This window comes from Eschscholzia californica, unplaced genomic scaffold, assembly GCF_041429995.1.
Source record: "Eschscholzia californica isolate CP2 unplaced genomic scaffold, dmEscCali1.0.p SCAF_1, whole genome shotgun sequence".
NCBI classification, from domain to species: Eukaryota; Viridiplantae; Streptophyta; class Magnoliopsida; order Ranunculales; family Papaveraceae; genus Eschscholzia; species Eschscholzia californica.
The window spans coordinates 17,989,137-18,007,490 of NW_028238198.1; the positions used below are offsets into that span (position 1 = coordinate 17,989,137).

General features: G+C 37.6%; 3 protein-coding genes across 4 annotated transcripts; 2 read left to right on the forward strand and 1 right to left on the reverse strand.

Annotated features, from left to right (window-relative positions):
• Nucleotides 1-697: 697 nt before the first annotated feature.
• Nucleotides 698-6,625, reverse strand: LOC147564774 (Phosphoglycerate mutase family protein). 2 transcript variants are annotated; one of them, XR_015228108.1, is made up of 7 exons: nucleotides 6,437-6,616; nucleotides 5,362-5,522; nucleotides 3,187-3,286; nucleotides 2,909-3,088; nucleotides 2,585-2,687; nucleotides 1,490-1,607; nucleotides 698-1,072 (listed from the first exon to the last, which is right to left on the reverse strand). XR_015228108.1 is itself a non-coding variant. In XM_086649966.1 (6 exons), exons 1-6 carry the CDS (start codon nucleotides 6,496-6,498, stop codon nucleotides 1,001-1,003), a joined length of 693 nt encoding a protein of 230 aa, XP_086506092.1. In that variant the 5' UTR covers nucleotides 6,499-6,625; the 3' UTR covers nucleotides 698-1,000. The 2 variants fall into 2 exon arrangements, 1 of the variants encoding a protein (XP_086506092.1); XM_086649966.1 differs by lacking the exon at nucleotides 2,585-2,687 and having other exon boundaries at nucleotides 6,437-6,625.
• A 3,993-nt stretch (nucleotides 6,626-10,618) lies between these two features.
• Nucleotides 10,619-14,260, forward strand: LOC147564775 (mitochondrial phosphate carrier protein 3, mitochondrial-like). The gene is made up of 6 exons (XM_086649938.1): nucleotides 10,619-11,394; nucleotides 12,071-12,432; nucleotides 12,507-12,550; nucleotides 12,815-13,029; nucleotides 13,113-13,237; nucleotides 13,843-14,260. Exons 1-6 carry the CDS (start codon nucleotides 11,098-11,100, stop codon nucleotides 13,910-13,912), a joined length of 1,113 nt encoding a protein of 370 aa, XP_086506064.1. The 5' UTR covers nucleotides 10,619-11,097; the 3' UTR covers nucleotides 13,913-14,260.
• A 1,959-nt stretch (nucleotides 14,261-16,219) lies between these two features.
• LOC147564776 (Ubiquitin carboxyl-terminal hydrolase family protein) lies at nucleotides 16,220-18,268 on the forward strand. The gene has a single exon (XM_086649935.1). It carries the CDS (start codon nucleotides 16,385-16,387, stop codon nucleotides 17,675-17,677), a length of 1,293 nt encoding a protein of 430 aa, XP_086506061.1. The 5' UTR covers nucleotides 16,220-16,384; the 3' UTR covers nucleotides 17,678-18,268.
• Nucleotides 18,269-18,354: the final 86 nt, after the last annotated feature.

An 18,354-nucleotide genomic window follows, 5' to 3' on the forward strand; every position in this document is an offset into this window, starting at 1 on the left:
CTGGACCGCAATTTGTTTACCTCAAACTCAAACCATTGGACCTCTAACAATAAAGACATGATACTTATGGAATGCCAGACAGTTGCACTAGGTATCTCCTCCTCAAATCAAATTCCCACTCAGACCCATCCAAAGTGGACTCCCCCGCCGGAATCATTGATCAAAATTAATGTCGATGGAGCGTGTTCAAACTCCAGATGCAGCTATTTGACGGTGGCAACTGACAAGAACCAGTCGGGGAGAATTCCTGGCACGATTTCGAAATTATTATCACCCATTTCATCCAACTTGACGATGGCAAATGCAATTCTATTAGGTCTTCATTTGACTGCAACAAGAGATTGGTAAGATAATAAAAGTGATGCAAAAGAACTCATTGACCGTAATCCTAAATTCCTAATACAACAACCCCTCTTTGGCCTTTCACTCCTTACTTAATACCAGATCTCAAGAATCAACTTTCGAGTCCATTCAGTTAATCCATTGTCCACATTATTGCATAAAAGTGGATCATGAACTCGCAGCACTAGTGGAAAACCAACACATCGAAGGATAATGGAATAGTTCTAACCTTCCTCTTTGTATTCAGAGATATGTATTTTATGATATTGCTTCATGAATGAAATGAAAGTTCCTTTCTGAAAAAAAATAGAACTATTGAAATGAAGATGTGATGAAACTTGCAAGAACTAAAATGTAGAGAATATTCAAATTTCATTTCCTTTCAAATACAACTTCGGTACAAACAAAGACCAAAATAATTCAGTTTAACGCAAGAGAAGAAACCGTTTGCTCCTTCTACAATCAAATTAAAGGAGCAATTAGAGACTCGCTTGATTCAAACAGGTGAATTTGTAATTGTAAGCCCGTAAGTTCCCACAATTTACAAAGTGACTTCTTTGCTAAAGAAGGACCTTGATATTGATATACAATGGAAAAAAGATGAGGGAAGCAACCGGAGGATGGCCATTACCAGAAGCGAATTTAAGAACACTATTTTCTACAATCTCTTTTCGTTGGGCCTCACAATGCTATGAAGCTTCCACCCCCCACGTCCTGCCAAATCAAATGCCTGCAGAAGATACTATATTACTGAGTTGCAGTGGTTTTTGACGTAAGTTAATTCGTGTCATCAGCCACTACAAAAGAAACGCTCTTTTTTATGAATTTTTGTGTAAGAACCATTATGTATGTTATACCTTACCTAATTTACATACTAACAAGCGAAACCTGCTTTCTACAACATTGGACTGTAGGTTCTTACTCGGAAGGGTGAGAAATGAATTTTCGGGACACCGACTTTCAGAAGGATAAATTTTTTTTTTGAAACCAGAAGGATAAAGTTAAAAGCCAAGATTTCTATATTTTTTTTGAAACACAAGATTTCTATATTGTGCATACCGCACCATCTTATCGCGTTTAAATTAGATTCATGTGTGTGCAAAATTACTGAATCAGAATCATAATGAAGCAGCACTAGATTCCAAACCTCATTCCAGGATTTGCCAGATGCTTCAAGCAAAGCGGCATTACATGTCTTTAACTCTATTGTGGTACCCGAAAACATTGAGGCTGCTTCCTCCCAGCCCCTGTTATGTCCCATACACCTGTAGTTGAATTGAAAATTTTGAGACTATAAATTTCTGTGAAAAACAATTAGAACATATAGTGAAACACTGAAAGTCCATAGATCAAGCATTTGATATAACATTTTTTGACATATACGGCAATATGCAGAAGATGCAAGAGGATTGGGACAAAATGGAAGGTGGACTAAAATGTAACTAGAGCGTGCAGGATTTTTTAGATCCTTCAGTTTTACTTGCAGATTTTGTCAGTGTATGCATAAGATGTACATGCAAATCCCACCGACACTAAAATAACGAGTAATTGAGTTTTCATGCGCCCGAGTGTACAGTCTGTCAAAAAATACTAAAAACGAGTCTATGTTACGTAGCTCCTACCTATATGCACATGATGACAGATGAATGGATGAGAAAACTTTCTTTGGCCCTATCGCGGTACGCCTGAGATCTTCAAATACTTGTTTACACGTGTATTTCATATTTTGCAAGGTGCAGTTATCTTCCCTAGATCATTTTGTTTTTAAGTCACTAGTTTTTTCTACGACCGTTCAAAGGTAAACATCATGGTACATAAAACAATGTGAAAACATACTGGAGTTTTAGAAAGAAAATATTAAGGCTATGGAAGAGATGTTTGGAAGGTAATATTTCCATCATTTATTCAACTTTTGCATCATTTGTATAAATCTGTTATTATTGTAACACAGACTGATATATTTCCACAAGATTTTGCTTTTTACGTCGACCGAATATTAAACCGAAATCGACATTTTAATACATTGTCTTGAAGGCTGCGAGGTACTCTTTCCTATTTCACCAGAGGACAACTCGTGCTAAAATGTCTTAGAGAGATCTCAAATTGAATTTGGATGCCTTTATTCGTACTTTGTAATTTTCTACCCAGTTGGGTTGATTCTGTCAGCAACTAAAACTATATATACTTTTTCGCTCATCTTCTGTCAATCTACATTCATTTCTTCATTAAGAAAAGGACTTACGTGATCTGTAGGTAGTTTCACTGCTTCGGAGAACATCCATTTTACTTAAACTTCATAAGAAGTATTCAAGCCCACCAGAAATCTGAGTGTTTCACTCTCTTTTCTATCAAAAAGCCGGTAAGTAATCAGACCTACTAAGAGTTGCAACAAGGTTTCATAGGTAAACTCGAAATTATTTCACTAGCGACCGAACTTCAAAAACAAATTTCTGAACTTAAGCACTCAACAAATGCAACTTGCTTAATGATTATTCAAGCAATAGTCCGACATAATTCTAGCATACAGAGAAACAATTAAGGATATTCAATTTAAATGGGAACATACATCACCGTGAGTATCTCATCGCGCGAATATTCACATATAGCCTGCCGAAGGTGGTCGGCAGTCTGTCCATCCAATGCTGCAATGGAATAAAAGCTCGGAATGAAATGCACCTCAGCTTCTAAGATACCTTTTACTTGCTCCTGCATAATATTAAGGGTTTCCCGTGTCCGAGTTGAATCACTGGACAAATTCATCAATCGGGAAATCTTCAAATAAATATGTAGTTAATGCATGGTAAAGAAACAAAAAAGTGGAAACCTTTATGAGGAGAACCAAACCTAGATAAGATAATTTCGGGTACCCAACCTAGCTGTTGCAGTTTGCGCGAGACATTGATAGCATCAGAGCGCCCTGCTTTACTTAAAGGACGATCATGATCTACACAAAAAAAAAGTAACAAAACAAGGACGTTAGAGGGCCTATAAATGATTTCATGGTCCATTTCAAAATTCAAACCAAAAATATGATTCCATGGTCCATTTCAAAACAAAAATATGATTCCACATATGGATTTCCTTCTCCTCTTCTTAATTTTTGTACCCCTCGTATGGAAACTACTAAGGATAATAGATATATCGGATGATCAAGAGTTCCATCAAAGTGAGCCATTAGAGGACCAAGATTTGCATAGCAAGATGCTAAATATTTAAATGATTCTATGTATTTTGGATATCTCAGGATTTAGAACCTTATAGCATTTTAGATTAGCAGATTCCATTAATGCATTTTATTCTAATATAAATAACGGTTAATTCTGTTTTAGTCACCAATTTGTAACCAACTTGTCGTTTTTGCCCCCATAAGTGTATGGCAGTTCAATTTGGCACCACGGCCCAAACAAGTTTCAACTTTTCCACGAAATACCCTTAGGGGTCGAAATGAAATTTATTCTAAAAAGAGTCAAAACACTTATATCCACCTCTTCTCTCCTTCTCTTCTTCGTTTGTTCACTTTTTTCCTCCATTTCATTTATTTCTCAACATCTTCCCGACAGAAAGTCGTCGGAGGCCACTTTCTTCCGGCGACCTTCAAACTTTAAAAAAAAAAACTTCTTATTTTCCTCCCACCACCACCATTGGCTTATCTTTGTCTCTTTTTCTTATTTTCTCTATAGGTGCCCCTTCACCGGCACGAACCTCGACGAACGAGAACACCTCCGGGAGTAAGGGTTTCCTGATTGGGAACCCTTCACAAAGTGTTTCCATATCAGAAGCCTTCTTTCTTCACGAAGGGTTTCCAGATCTGGAAGCCCTTCGTGCAGATTAAGGGTTACCAATCAGGAAACCCTTCTTCATGCAACCCCGACGAACGGGAACCTAGAGAGAGAAAGAAGGGAGAAAGTAAGAGAGAGAAAAGCCAATGGGGATGGTGGTGGGAGGAGAAGAAGGAAAAAAATTCATTTGAAGGTTGCCGGAAAAAGTGACCGGCCGACGACCAACTGCCGAAGAAGATGGTACGAAAGAGAAAGAGAGATGCAAGGGCGTTTACCTGTTTGGCTAGTCAAGCATGGGCTAGCCCATAGATCTTTGAGCTTTGATTTCCAACAGAGAGGAGTGACGAAATAGAAGAGAGAAGGAGTGATGAGGTGGATATAAGTGTTTTAAGATTTTTTAAAATTAATTTCATTTTCGCCTCTAAGGGTATTTCTGGAAAAAGTTAAAACGTCTTTTGTCTTTGGGTGCCAAACCGAACAGCCACTTACGGGGGCGAAACGGCGAGTTAGTCACATATTGGGGGCCAAAAAGGAAGTAACCCTATAAATAAATAGTTTCATGACATGATTTATTGTGCGAGAGAAATTATAAATAGTTATTATATTCTACCTAAACACCTAGGCTGTAATTAAAGTGCATAATCGCATTTCAAAGTGGTTTCTAGTGCACGGGATGAATTAGGAATCACATTCAGAAGAGGAATGCACTTCCTCAAAAAATGGGTAACCCAAATTCAAGGATGGGCGGGTTTGTGATTCCCTTTCTCTAGGAATTTGAACTCATATTTCAATCAAATAATATATGGGCAAAATCAATCATTACCTATCATAATCCTGACAAACGAAAAAATATAGTAAGGTATTGCAATTATTTAGGAATCACGTTAGGGGGTTGTTATTCATAGTAATCACATTACATTCTCACGCACCAAACATGACCTTGAGTACTACGGGAAAACAAAGTCCCGTTAGCAAGTGATCTATCAGAATATGATGATCTGGTCTTCTCGTTGTATTATGTCAACTTGAAGTCATGTCAGGATTTTGAACATGTCTATGTTTCTATTATTAGAATTTAACAAAAATGGGGTGGACAATTTGTCCAAAAAAACTTATGTGAATTTTTATCCCAAATGGTGTTCTTTTGTGTGAGAGGAGCTCAGAATTTTTCTACTTGTAGGAGAAAAATGATTTTGCTTCCCTAGTCGAGTGGTTACTGAAATTGATAGAAGAAGAATACCTCGAAGGGAACGATCTTGCCAACAGCTCTCAGCATGGCGAAGGAGAACGAGGCGACGAGCTACCGGTGATAAATTTGACAAGGAGGTATCCATGCTGGTCTCGATGACGATAGACGATAATGGTTGAGCAGCAGCAGTGGTACGAAGGCATTTGAGGTTTCTGAAATTCCACCTCTTTTCATTTCAATTTTTTAACACATTTTGGTAATAACATTGAATCTTCTTTTTCTCTCTACAAAAGTTTCTCAATATGAGATCAATATCAATGTTATATTAGAACACTTAAATAATAACTAATCTTCATTTTCTTCTCTCATCTTCACCTTTTCTACTTCTTCATCAACGGGGAAAAATAATCACAAAAATTTTGAAGATTCAATACTTCAAATTTTGATATTTTAAATACATATTTTAGTGGTACAAGAAGAAGAAGTATGACTGTATGAGTAAACTATTTACTGCAATTACACACCAATAAATTCAAAAAGTGACTTAGATTGGATTTGAATGTCACTAGGGAGGGTCTATTAGACGCTCCGAATTTTATTTTTATTTTTTTCGGAAATCAACTACGATCCACGCTAGTCGTTACAAGGCATTGATACATCATGAAGATGTGATAAACACTATAAAGCCCAACAACATGAAAGAGGGTGTAGGCCGCCCTCACTCTTAGCGCCCCCACGTATTGGGCCATCCAAGGGCACTCGAAGTGGGCCTAATTCGTGGTGGGTTTGAACTGAGAATTGGGCCATTCATTTGCATAGAGAAAACAGAAAATAGGGTTTCAGATACTAATACTCTACAAGAATATAACTAGGATGTGGGTGTTTAATTGAGAGATGAATTGGAGACTTGTTATTCATATTTTGTGATTGAAGTTTCAAACTCCAATTGAATATTTGTACGTCCCATCGTGTCCCTTTTTAACAGTTTTATGGAACATAAGTAAGAGATGAACCATAATTTCTAGGGTTTTGAATTTGGTATTGATGATAATAAGAAGTTGTATCAGGAGGGAAGAAAGATTCTTTATTATAGTTAGAAAGAGAAGGTGTTGAAGAAATTGCTAACCTGGGAGTTCGTGAAGATGATAAAACATTCAGCATTCGGAACCCATTTGAAGCTGCTTCCATTGATTAGTTGAGGAAGGATAAATCTGTGGGAAACTTTGCGGAAAACAAAACTAGAGCTAGAAGTAATCCTAGTTGAAATACGCTCTCGTCTGGTCTGGCCACCAAATTTAAGGGCCACCGGAGCACCAATTATTTGGGGAAATAAGGAAAATTTACGGACACAATAATTTGGGTGGAAATAAGATTTCCTTCAAACACTACCCACTTTTGTTTTTTCGTTTTCTTCTTTCTCCGTCTTTCCTTCCTACCACGATCAACTACGGTGACCACTAACTACGACGAAAGGACCAAGACTAACTCCGATGCAAGGACCAAGACTAACTCCGGTGCAAGGACCAAGACTAACTTCGGCGACTATCTTTCTCTTCATCCTTCACTCTTTTCTCTCTTCCTCTCTTTCTACTGTCTTCTTAGGTTTCGACGAATGGGACGTCGGAGGCCCTTCGTCGGAACCCTCATCTGATTTTCCACATGAGGTTCTCAGGTTTTACCAAGCGAAGGGCTCTGGCGTATGGGTCATTCTCTTTGTTGGAACTTAGAGATAGAATGATGGAGAAAGGGAAATCAAAAGAGAGAGATCGCCAGTTGTCGTAGGCTATCTCCGGTCGACGACTTTCTGTTGACGACTCAAAGGGTGTGTTTGGTGAATGTTTTTCGGATTTTCCACATTTTTTTCGCGAAAACTGTGTTTTGTTTTTCATATCACCCACCATTAAGATAACCCAACAAATAAGGGTCGACAAGTTAGGGAAATAAGTTTCTAGGGTGAAAATTTTCAAAGAGAGGATGTGAATTTTAAAAGATTTTAGGGTCCGTTTAATACGTTAGAATGCGTGAGTAAGAAAATCAACCTTTTTCTAATGGGAAAGAAAACCAATTGCTTTCACATGTGAAATCAAAGTTTAAGTGTTTGGTAGAATGTAGGAAAACTGAGTGAGTGCCTTAAAAAGGTTATGAACTGTCAGTGGTGCCTTTATAATTTCGTGTCTTATTTCCCCCAAAATGGCCCAGATCTATCATTTCCCCCAAATTGGTCAAAACCCTTGTTCCCCAAATCGATCTTTTTTTTTGGAGTTAACCCCAAATTGATTAGATTAACAAGTATAGAGAGAGAGAGAGGTTAGAGTTGAGTTCTTTTGTCCTTTAGAAATTTCGTCTTCTCTTCTTCTTATTGGTTTTAATTGATCGGTTGATGTAAATCATTTCATCCTTAAGGCAAAACTGGGTTGAAGAACAAATTTACAAATTTTACATGTTTAACTAGAATCATCAAATTTACAAATTTCATCCTTGAGGCTAAACTTTCATCACGGAGATCAATCAGTAATGGATACAAAGATGACTCATTTAGCTTGACTTTATGATGAGAGGATTTAACTAGAATCATCAATAATGGTTGAAGCTTAGGCGTCGGTAACCGAACGGTTTCATCAAGAGAACGATTTTATCAAGATAACGGTTTCATCAAGATAATCAAATCAATAGTTGATTAAACCATTCGAAACAAATTCAATGAAAAGAACGATTTCATCAAAGAGACTTACCTCGTTGACTATTCTTTTGCCCATTGTTGTGTTCTTGCCAAGAAGAGATAGAGGAAGAAATAGATTTGAGGGACTCAGAAAGTTTGTGACGGAGAGGAGAGAGAGCGCGTCATTGAGGGTGAGAAATCCACTTTCTCACCTTTTTAATGAGAAAATATATCAAGCCTTTTTCCCACTTTATTTTACTACTGAAAACGACTTTCCCATGCTTTTGGCCTTACCAAACAGTGGAAAATGCACTTTCTTACGAAAATCAGCTTTCTCAGCTTATTTTCACACGTATCAAACGGACCCTTAAGCGGAAACAAGTTTTCTAGGATATCTTATATTAAAATATATAAATAAGTTACAAATAGTCTAAACATTTTGAAATCTTTTCAGTTTGGTCATTTCCCTCTTCTTCTTCCTTCTTTTTGTTCCCCTCTTCATTCTTCTACAGAGAAACTCAACTTTTAGAGAGAAAAAGAAATCTCCAACAATTTCTAAGAATCAAAGTACAGTGCATTCAAATCAAGCTTTATCAACAAACAATCCTCCTCTAGGGCTTGGATTTGCTTCTTCCATTACTTGGTCCCGTGATTCCAGGACGACGGCTTCCTCCTGCGTGGGGTTACCCAATGCGTTTTCCTTATCGAATTCCATATCGCTGAAGTCCTTTTTGTTTCTCGGATCGAATGATAATAGTTTTTGACTCTTCTTTCGAAGACATTGTTTGATTTCAAAGTAAATTTCGAAAGTAAAGCAAAGCTGAGATTCAACTAGGAATCAAGTTTTGGGTTCGATTACAAGACGATGATAGTTTGCTGGAGACAAACCTCCTTTCAACGGCAATTTGATAATGTCAAAATTTGTCCTTCCGCTATCACTCGAGATGTTGAGATTGCTGCCCTGAATCTCGTTTTGCTCCTCTCGATTTAGGGACGAAACTTGCAAGAAATCAGAAATTCCTCTGACTCTCAAGACAGTCAGATTGCCTTTGCAGTTAAATAATTGAGTATTGATTGAACCCAAGTTATGGAGTTGTGACTTATTCGTTGTATTCATGTCTTCTTCGATCGAGAACATTACCTTTTATAGGGGTCTTTGACGGATTGTTGATGGACAGTGTTTTCGATCTTGTAAATTCTGTAAGAGCCTCTTTGCGGGACTATTGTACCTTAAATTTAATAAATACTTGAGATCATACCGACTAGGATCTTTGATAGGTTTGAGATTAAGTCGGTAAAGTATTAGGAACACTCCTATTTCCCCATATTTCGAAATTAAGGTATCGAACCCACTTACGCAAACCCCCTTATCTTTTCTTAAATCTCAAGGCAGACCTGGTTGTACTTGAGCCAGAGAGCTTAAGCGCCTATGACAATCGTACTGACCCCCTAATTCTGAGTTTGAATGACAAACCTCTTTTAAAATCAACTTCCTTTTTGACTTGATATAGGTTGACCCGTTGGACTTTTTGTTTTTTATTGACTTATTGGCGAAGTGTAATGACCATTTTTAGATCATCAGTGTCCTTTGACAAATATGCACCTTTTCTTTTTTTCCTATCTCAGGGAGAATATTATTTTGATTGTGGGGCATTCGAATTTTAAAATAATCAAATTGATTAACCACTTATTATCTCTACATATATGGAAGAAGGGTTGCCAATATACAACTATTCTTTATGACCATTAAAAAACTTTTTTATGTTCTGATTTCTCTCCTCCTCCCACCACCAATATGTCAGTGCTTTGGGAAAATTAAAATAGTTTCTGGAGTGTGAACACTTTGTCAAAAACTAGTCAACTTTAGTTGACCAGTATATTTTCTAATTGTTAGGGAAAAACAAATTTGTTGATCATTTCTTCTCCATTCCGGCAAAGGTCATCGGAATCCGACCACCACCATCATCACCAAAATCCGGCCACCACCATCATCACCAAAATCCGCCCACCACCATCATCACTAAAATCCGACCACCAAAATCTCCCCACCACCATCATCATTTGCATCTCTCTCTCTCTTTCTCCCCTTCTCTCTTTATCGCTCTCATTGCCTCTCTTTCACTATATCTCGTTCTCTCTCTCATTGTATCTCGGTTTCTCCGATCACCAAACCCTAATACTCGATTTCACTCTCATTATCCCTAAACTCTCTCTCTCTCTCGCAGTTTCAAAATTTGTGGTCGGGCGGGGTACGAAAAGTTTGTGGCGGGTTGACCATGAAACCCTCAAGGAGGGTTAGGCGAAACCCTCCTTGAGGTCTTGTTCCGCGAAGGAAAAACTTTCCTTCGCCGAAATTGTGTATGAAAGAAAGAGACTGTAAGAGAGAGAGACTGTAAGAGAGAGAGATTGTGAGATTAAGAGAGACAAACTATAAGAAAGAGAGAGAGGGGGAGTGAGGAGAGGAGGAAGAAACAAAAAGAGAAAATGGTGGTGGTGGTGGTGGTGGTTGTGGCCGGAAATGGTGGTCGGAGTTGATGGTTGTTGAAGATGATGAAGAAGAAGAAATGTTTTGTTTCCCCTTAAAATTTGCGGAAAATCTCCACAATTTCACATGTTCTCTTTAAAATTTTCCACTCCAAAAACTATTTTGATTTCCGTAAAGCGCTGGCTCACAAATATCCGACCACCAAATTCTTCTTTCTTCCTCTTTAACAGAAGCTTCAACCAAAGTTTTTCTTGATTATTGTTTTGACTAAATACTAATCAAACAGTTCTCAAAATTTTGTCCCTCCATATATTGAAATTCAACTGAAATAGTAGTAGGATATGTAGTGCTTAATGGTCTAACACGCAATTCAAAGAAAAAAAATATGTGAAGAATATTCCTTCACAAGGTTCGACCCTAGAATTAGATAGATGAATTCCGCTGCTAAATGACGCAAGAGAGTGGGAGGAGAGAACCAACCCCTTTAGAACATTTTGACCCTCTTGCCTATAAATAACGTAAAGGTTCTTCTTCACACCTTCTTCCTGTTATAAACCAGCGCCGGGCAGTGAGATATCGAGGGAGAGAGGCTCCTCCTTGGTTATCTCGCGTCTTTGAAACCCTAATTCCTGGATCTGCAAAAATGACTATGTCTGATAACAATCGTCAATCTCTTATCCCTAGTTTCCTTTACTCTTCACCAAGGAGATCAGATTTGGTGAACGGAAACCGTAGTTGTTTCCCTTCTCCTTCATCATCATCATCATCAGAGGGTGGTGTATCGAGAAAGAGTTTCGTTGTGGCCGCTCCAAACGAGCCAGGCAAGATCGAGATGTATTCTCCTACATTTTATGCTGCTTGTACTGTTGGTGGAATTCTGAGTTGTGGTCTTACTCACATGACTGTCACTCCTCTAGATCTCGTCAAGTGTAATATGCAGGTTCGATCTTTAACTCTTTTCTACTGATTTAGATTTCTGGATTTCATTTTTTAGAGTCTGATATGTTCATTTCTTTGTTTCGATCTGTTAGTATTAGATCTATCCTTAAGTAAAAATTACGGAGGAGTAATGAGTTATTTGTGTATTTGAAACTGATGGTAAAAGCTTTTCCCATGCTTCTTGTTTTGGAAATGGGTGGACTAGTAACCAAGAATGTAATGTCTAGGTCTTCTTCACCCATTGCCAATTGGTTTTGAGTTGAATGACCCACAAACTTAAACAACCGCCCTTCACTTTAAATTCATCTCTTTGAATTTGATGTTTGATTTCTTCTATTTCTAGTTATTTTGAGCTTTCACATCATCTTTTGGGGTGAGCTATTATCTAGGTCAAATGCATAGTAAACCCTTTCTCTCGATCCCAAATTGAATTCGAAGATGGCCTAGAGATTGTGTTGTGCTCCCTTAATTTTAGTCTATTCGTCCCTTTTAATGGTCTTTGACACCTAAACAATGTGTTGTCTCAGAGCAGTGAAAGAAAGTAGATCTCCTTGTTGTGATCCTTGGGCTTGTTTACTTAGCTAGCATTTCAGCTCTGCTTTGAGATGTGAAATGCTAATTTAATTTCTTTACGATTTATTGATATTGTGTATGAACTTTTACACCCTAATCTTCAGATTGATCCTGCCAAGTACAAGAGCATTTCTTCTGGATTTGGTGTGTTGCTGAAAGAACAGGGAGCTAGAGGTTTCTTTAGGGGATGGGTGCCCACCCTCCTCGGTTACAGTGCACAGGGTGCATGCAAGTTCGGGTTCTACGAGTTCTTCAAGAAATACTACTCTGACCTTGCTGGGCCTGAAAATGCAGCCAAATATAAGACCTTGATCTACCTTGCTGGTTCTGCATCTGCTGAAGTCATTGCTGATATTGCCTTGTGTCCCATGGAGGCTGTTAAGGTCCGAGTCCAAACACAACCTGGATTTGCTAGAGGTTTGTCTGATGGATTTCCCAAGTTTGTCAAGGCTGAGGGTTATGGAGGGTATGTTCTAACTCAGGTGATTTTGTAATTATGTTTCTACAAATCTTTTTACTAATTTGTTGAAATATTTGTAGGTTGTACAAGGGTCTCGTTCCTCTCTGGGGTCGACAAATTCCCTGTAAGATGAAATCTGTAAACCAATTTCTATTTTCGTATTACTATATGGGGTTTCCTTAGAAACAAAAATTAATGGCTCAACAGTTCAGAGCCCACATAGCAAGGTTTTGACTCGATCTGATGCCTCCCGTCGAGTCAGGCTGTATGAGTTCGGTTCTGCTCTGCTGTCTATGTTAACTTTCGTGTCAATGTTAAAAACATTTTGTTGTATCTCACTGGAACTCTTTTTCTCCAAGTAGTCTCTGATCAAAGTGCTACTGTGCAGACACTATGATGAAATTTGCATCATTCGAGACCATTGTGGAAAATATTTACAAGCACGCGATCCCCGTACCGAAGGATCAATGCAGCAAATCACTTCAACTTGGTGTCAGCTTTGCTGGTGGATATGTTGCTGGTGTTTTCTGTGCCATTGTTTCTCATCCAGCTGACAATCTTGTGTCATTCCTCAACAACGCCAAGGGTGCCACTGTTGGTGATGTGAGTCGTCTTCACATTACTTCTGCTATAGGTTCTTGTTGACATTTACTATCTTATTTAATATTGTCGATTCCATCTTTCAGGCTGTGAAAAACCTTGGTTTGTGGGGTTTGTTCACTCGCGGTCTTCCTCTGCGTATTGTGATGATTGGAACACTTACTGGAGCACAATGGGGTATCTACGATGCATTTAAGGTCTTTGTGGGCCTGTAAGTTCCTCTGTTCCCTCTTTGTCTTGCAGTTACATTTGTTTTTTTCAGATCCCAATAATTTATCTTCTCTTTGAACTCTCAACTATTTTGTCTTTAATTTTATGGTGTGTTTGGTTGCAGGATTCCTAAGTAGGATTCCTATCAAAAGTGGAATTTGGTAGGAATCATGAATCCTTGGTCTGTTTGGCTACCAAGAATCCTAGGACTCTTGAATCCTAAGGATTCCTAATTCCAAAAATTGTATTGGACCAAAATCCCACCTTACCCCATAGGATTTGCTAGGATTTTGGATTAATGAACCTAAATTTCAAACTTAAAATCAACAAAAAAATATTTCCTTCTACAAAATCATTATTTTTTTTCAAAATCATTATTTTTTTTCAAAAATCATATTTTTTCTAAAGACTTTTAAAAATACTCAAATAATAATAAATCATAAGATTCTTAGTTGCCAAACAAGCCAAAAAATATTACTAGAATTCATGAATCCGTGGAATCATGAATCCCAAGGACTCATGAATCCACGGATTCATGATTCCGCCATCCAAACACACCATTACTGAATTCTCTGCTATGTTGTTGGCTTCTGGTGCAATGTTCAGGCCCACCACAGGAGGTGCCGCGCCTGCTGCTGCTGCTGCTATTGCAGCTTCTGAGGTCGTGACGGCATAAATCATACTGGAAACCATTTATGAAGGTGGTAGGTTTATTGAAAAAGGGAATCAGACTGATTAATAATTTTTGTTTGGTTGTTGAGATTGATTGCTTGCCTCAACTACTCCAGTTAGGAGGTGCTAAGTTTACTCTTTTACTGTTACAGACATAGGATTTCCTTTTCCTTTTGGGGTTAATTTTGTTTTTGGAATTGGAAGGATGGTTTTGTTTTCATCCTTAAAACCTTAGGGATACTTCTTAATCTGTAGTCATTAAACCATGGGGGCAAAACTTGTGGAGATGTAGTGTCTTCATGAAGTAAAGAGGGGAAATCCCACAATAATCCTGAATTATGTTTTTTATATCTTATGATCTAGTTTTCGGTGGGATTGTAGTTTCTTATAGCTCATAACTTCACTTCAGATTCTCTTGTCCATTTTATGTTTGTATTTTGAGATGCACTTGTTTGATGATGCCCTTGTAACTACGAACTCAAGTTCACATGGAGGGTCATTTGTGGTGGCTTTCATATTTGGGTACTAATTGCCCTCGAGTCAAGTTTTGATGTCCAGAGTTGCTATGATCTTCACTAGGGCAGGTCTTGTAACAAAAACAACACTAATTCTGCCTGTGCAAGCTGCACGCCCCTTAATTACTTATATTACGTTTCTTCTTTTTAAAAAAAATTTAACCATTTTCATCTGTTTTAGTTTTTTTTTTTGATGAGAGATCATCTGTTTTAGTTGGTGTTAATTAGAATTAAATGTGATCTATCATCACTAGTCATGACGGTTTTGCTGCTTCTGTAAGATGCAACGGAAACCTAGTATATATTAAAGATCTAGAGTGAGATAAAAGCTTTGTATATCTATAGTCCTCAACCCATCATCATTATCAAGAACTCGTTCATCTAATATCTAATATCATCATCATTATCACACTGAGAGTGAGATAAAAGCTATAAATCTGACGAATATATTCTTTAAACCTTAACAAAGTTTAGATACAAGAAAATTGTACATAAAATGGTAGAAACTCAAAGACCTATAATCATTGTTTCTTCGCATCGGAAAACTAAAAGGAAACCTCTAACTTCTCTCCCTCTCAACAAAAAAAAAACTTCTCTCTTGTCGGTCTCTCGCTCTCGTTTTTCTCTCTTGGTGTATCTCTTTCTATCTCTCTCTTTCTATATTTTTGAGCGGTGGAAATTAGGAGCAAGTACGGGTAGTTACATCTAGCTTTTTCTATTGAAAACCTAAGTTGGGGGCGCCTATACATATTTTTAAGGGTTTTTTGAACTTACCCCATCAAAATTAATTGGTAATTGAGTTTACCCCCTTCAGTAATTGGTAATTGAGCTTACCCCCTTGAATTTAGATTTTTTGTCAAAACTACTAAGAATATGTTTGGTATGTGATAATAAAATTAGAAAGTAAATAATATATAAACAAAATCAATCTTTACTAATCATATTCCTGACCAAATCAAACAATAAAATGAAGTAGAATCCCTAATATGAATCATATTGAAGAATAGTTGTTCTTGGTAGTGGCAATTATTTCACGTACGCCAAACATAGCCTTTGTGTTTTTGTCACTAATAATAAGTTCAAGGGGGTAAGCTCAATTACCCATTATTGAGGGGGGTAAACTCAATTACCAATTAGTGACGAGGGGGTAAGCCCAAAAAACCCTATTTTTAATATCGAGCTTCTAATAAAGGTAGTAAAATTGGGCTCATTTTTTGAGTTATACGAGAGATACGGGTTTCTTTTGTGAAGCCACAATCCGCCCATCAGCTATAGGCGGGCTAGGCGTTCACTACGCATGTTGAGCTTCGAAGAAGTAATGCAGGAGATGGTAGAAGTGTCGTCGAAATCTGTGGAAATCGCTGGAGTTTATAGTGGTAGTGGGAGAGGAAAAAAGGAATGAAGAAGTTGAAGAATATAAGGGTTTGGAGACAACAAAAGTACAATTTTTCTTGTTTCCACCATAAGCTTTGTACTCTGAAAAATTTCTTTATTCACCCAAATCGCTCGCCAATGGACTGAACTTGAACCCAAATCATTCAGACAAATCACGATCATTTGTTTTTTTTGAGAATTCGACTACGATCTACGCTCGCCTAATTCAAACCGTGAATGAAAGAGGCCTAATAAATTCCAACACATGAAAGAGCCCTGAAGCGCGACAAATTATTACATTATGTACTTAATATATAACCTCAATTACATGGAATAAATCTTTTATCACACATGGGTAAAAAGAGAAAAAGATGACTATTTTACCCTACAAAACAGTCATTTTCTGATCTCCACTTGAAATCTAGGGTCCTCTCTCTCACTTGGGCAAATATATTTCACTCAATTCAAGCATCATCTTAAGGTAACACCACCATCTCTAAACCCTACTATATCAAGGGATCTATTCGGGGTTTTACCATCTCTAAACTCCCTTTTCCTTGTTTTGTTGAAGCAACAGCTTTCTACTAATGTTATCAACAACCCTAAAAACCACTCCCCTTATGAAGAAGAAGATAACTTCAATTTCATTCTCAACAGTCTCAAGCCTGAAAGTTGTATGGAGAAAAGATCAAAAACTTGACGAAGCAATGGAACAAGATAAAGTATGGCGTCTCTGCTCTAGAGTCGTTAAAGAAGTTCTTAACGAACCCGGTCAGGTTATCCCTCTTCGTTATCTTGAAAAAAGAAGAGAAAGGTTAAAACTTTCAGTCAAAATCAAAACTTTTCTTAATCGTAATCCTGGTCTTTTCGATATTTACCTTGATAAAATCAAACCTAAAACTCAACCTGTTCCATTCCTTAGGGTTAGCGATCGTCTTCGATCGTATCTCGACGAAGAGAAACGTATTCGAGATGAAAATGAACAACTTGTAGTTGCTAAACTATGTAAATTACTTATGATGGGTAAAAACAAAGTTGTTAGTGCTGATAAATTAGTTCATGTTAAGAGAGAATTTGGTTTCCCTAATGATATATTATGCAATTTGATACCCAAATACCCTAATTATTTTAGACTAATTGGTAGTCCTCCTGGTGAAGGTAAATCATTTATAGAATTAGTTGATTGGAATCCAGAGTTAGCGAAATCAGTTATTGAAGAAAGAGCTGAGGAAGAAACTAGGTTAACAGGGATACCGATACGGCCGTCGTTCAACGTGAAGCTTCCGCCGGGTTTTTTCTTGAAGAAAGAAATGAGAGAATGGGTTAGAGATTGGATGGAACTTCCTTATGTATCTCCTTATGAAGATGTTTCTCATATGGATCAAGCTTCACCTGAAATGGAGAAGAGAACGGTCGGAGTTTTTCATGAATTGCTTTCTCTTTCGATTATGAAGAGAATGCCGATACCTATATTAGGGAAATTTAAAGAGGAATATAGGTTTTCGAATGCGTTTCCTAATATATTTACTAGACATTCAGGGATATTTTATGTTTCTTTGAAAGGTGGGATAAGAACTGCTATACTTAGGGAAGCTTATGAGAATGAACAGTTGATCGATCGAGATCCGTTGTTAGTTATAAAAGATAAGTTTGTGGAGTTGTTAAAAGAGGGACATAGGATGAGAGCTGAGCAGGTTAGATTGAAGAGGGAGACAGTTCTGAGGGATATGGAAGCAGCAGTGTCTATTAGGAGTGGGGATGATGATGATGATGATGACTATTCTTATGCTCAGTCGGATCATGAAGAAGAAGAGAACACAGACAGAGTCCTCCTGCCCGTTGTCAATGGGAGGAGTTCAAATGCTCCTCTGATCGACTGAGTAGGCGGTTCATCTCTTTCGGATTGGATTATTTCTTGGAAAGATCTTAATGACAATATAAAGGAAACTCGGAAACTCTACAAGCTAATTGCACCACTATTCTTTGGTACATTGGAAAAGCGCGATGTAATCGTTGCTTATAATAATCGATCAAGTTACCATCTCAAGTTATTGATCAGATTATAACTTTCCCCAAAGGTATATGATAGAGCAAGAAAGAGTAAAGAAAGCGAAGCTTAAAGCAATAGTATAAAGCATCAAATGGGCGGCAAAAAACAGGTACAATTGCATTATCATAGAGAGTGAATCAACCCCTAATTCAACACCTGCAGGGCGCCAAGAGAATCATTGAATGACAATCTCTTCTTCACATGAAGCAAATAAAGTAGTTGATTCCCAGATTTAGTGGTATCAAATTGGCATACACCCACATAACAAGCAATATCCAAGCAGACAAATTAGCGAAATGGGCTCGACATCAAAAGGTAGACAAGATCTGGAACTCCATTCCTACTTTAATTGTTGATATGTATTGTAACGGTACTCTTCGTTATTAGCTAATATATGTTTCCTTTCAACTAAAAAAGAAAACACTTTTCAGATTCCGTTTCCTTGGATTTGATCATCAGCAATGCTTCCCTGTTCTCAAAAATATAAAAATGGCTCTTCCAAGCTTA

Coding starts and splice junctions, on each gene's coding strand:
- LOC147564774 (XM_086649966.1), bottom strand. CDS start 6,498: ATGGAAGCAGCTTCAAATGGGTTCCGAATGCTGAATGTTTTATCATCT. Junction 3,287..5,361: donor GCAAGATCGTTCCCTTCGAG/GTATTCTTCTTC, acceptor TTTTTTGTGTAG/ATCATGATCGTCCTTTAAGT. Junction 3,089..3,186: donor CCCGAAATTATCTTATCTAG/GTTTGGTTCTCC, acceptor GAATTTGTCCAG/TGATTCAACTCGGACACGGG.
- LOC147564775 (XM_086649938.1), top strand. CDS start 11,098: ATGACTATGTCTGATAACAATCGTCAATCTCTTATCCCTAGTTTCCTT. Junction 11,395..12,070: donor TCGTCAAGTGTAATATGCAG/GTTCGATCTTTA, acceptor CCTAATCTTCAG/ATTGATCCTGCCAAGTACAA. Junction 13,238..13,842: donor TTTAAGGTCTTTGTGGGCCT/GTAAGTTCCTCT, acceptor TGCAATGTTCAG/GCCCACCACAGGAGGTGCCG.
- LOC147564776 (XM_086649935.1), top strand. CDS start 16,385: ATGTTATCAACAACCCTAAAAACCACTCCCCTTATGAAGAAGAAGATA.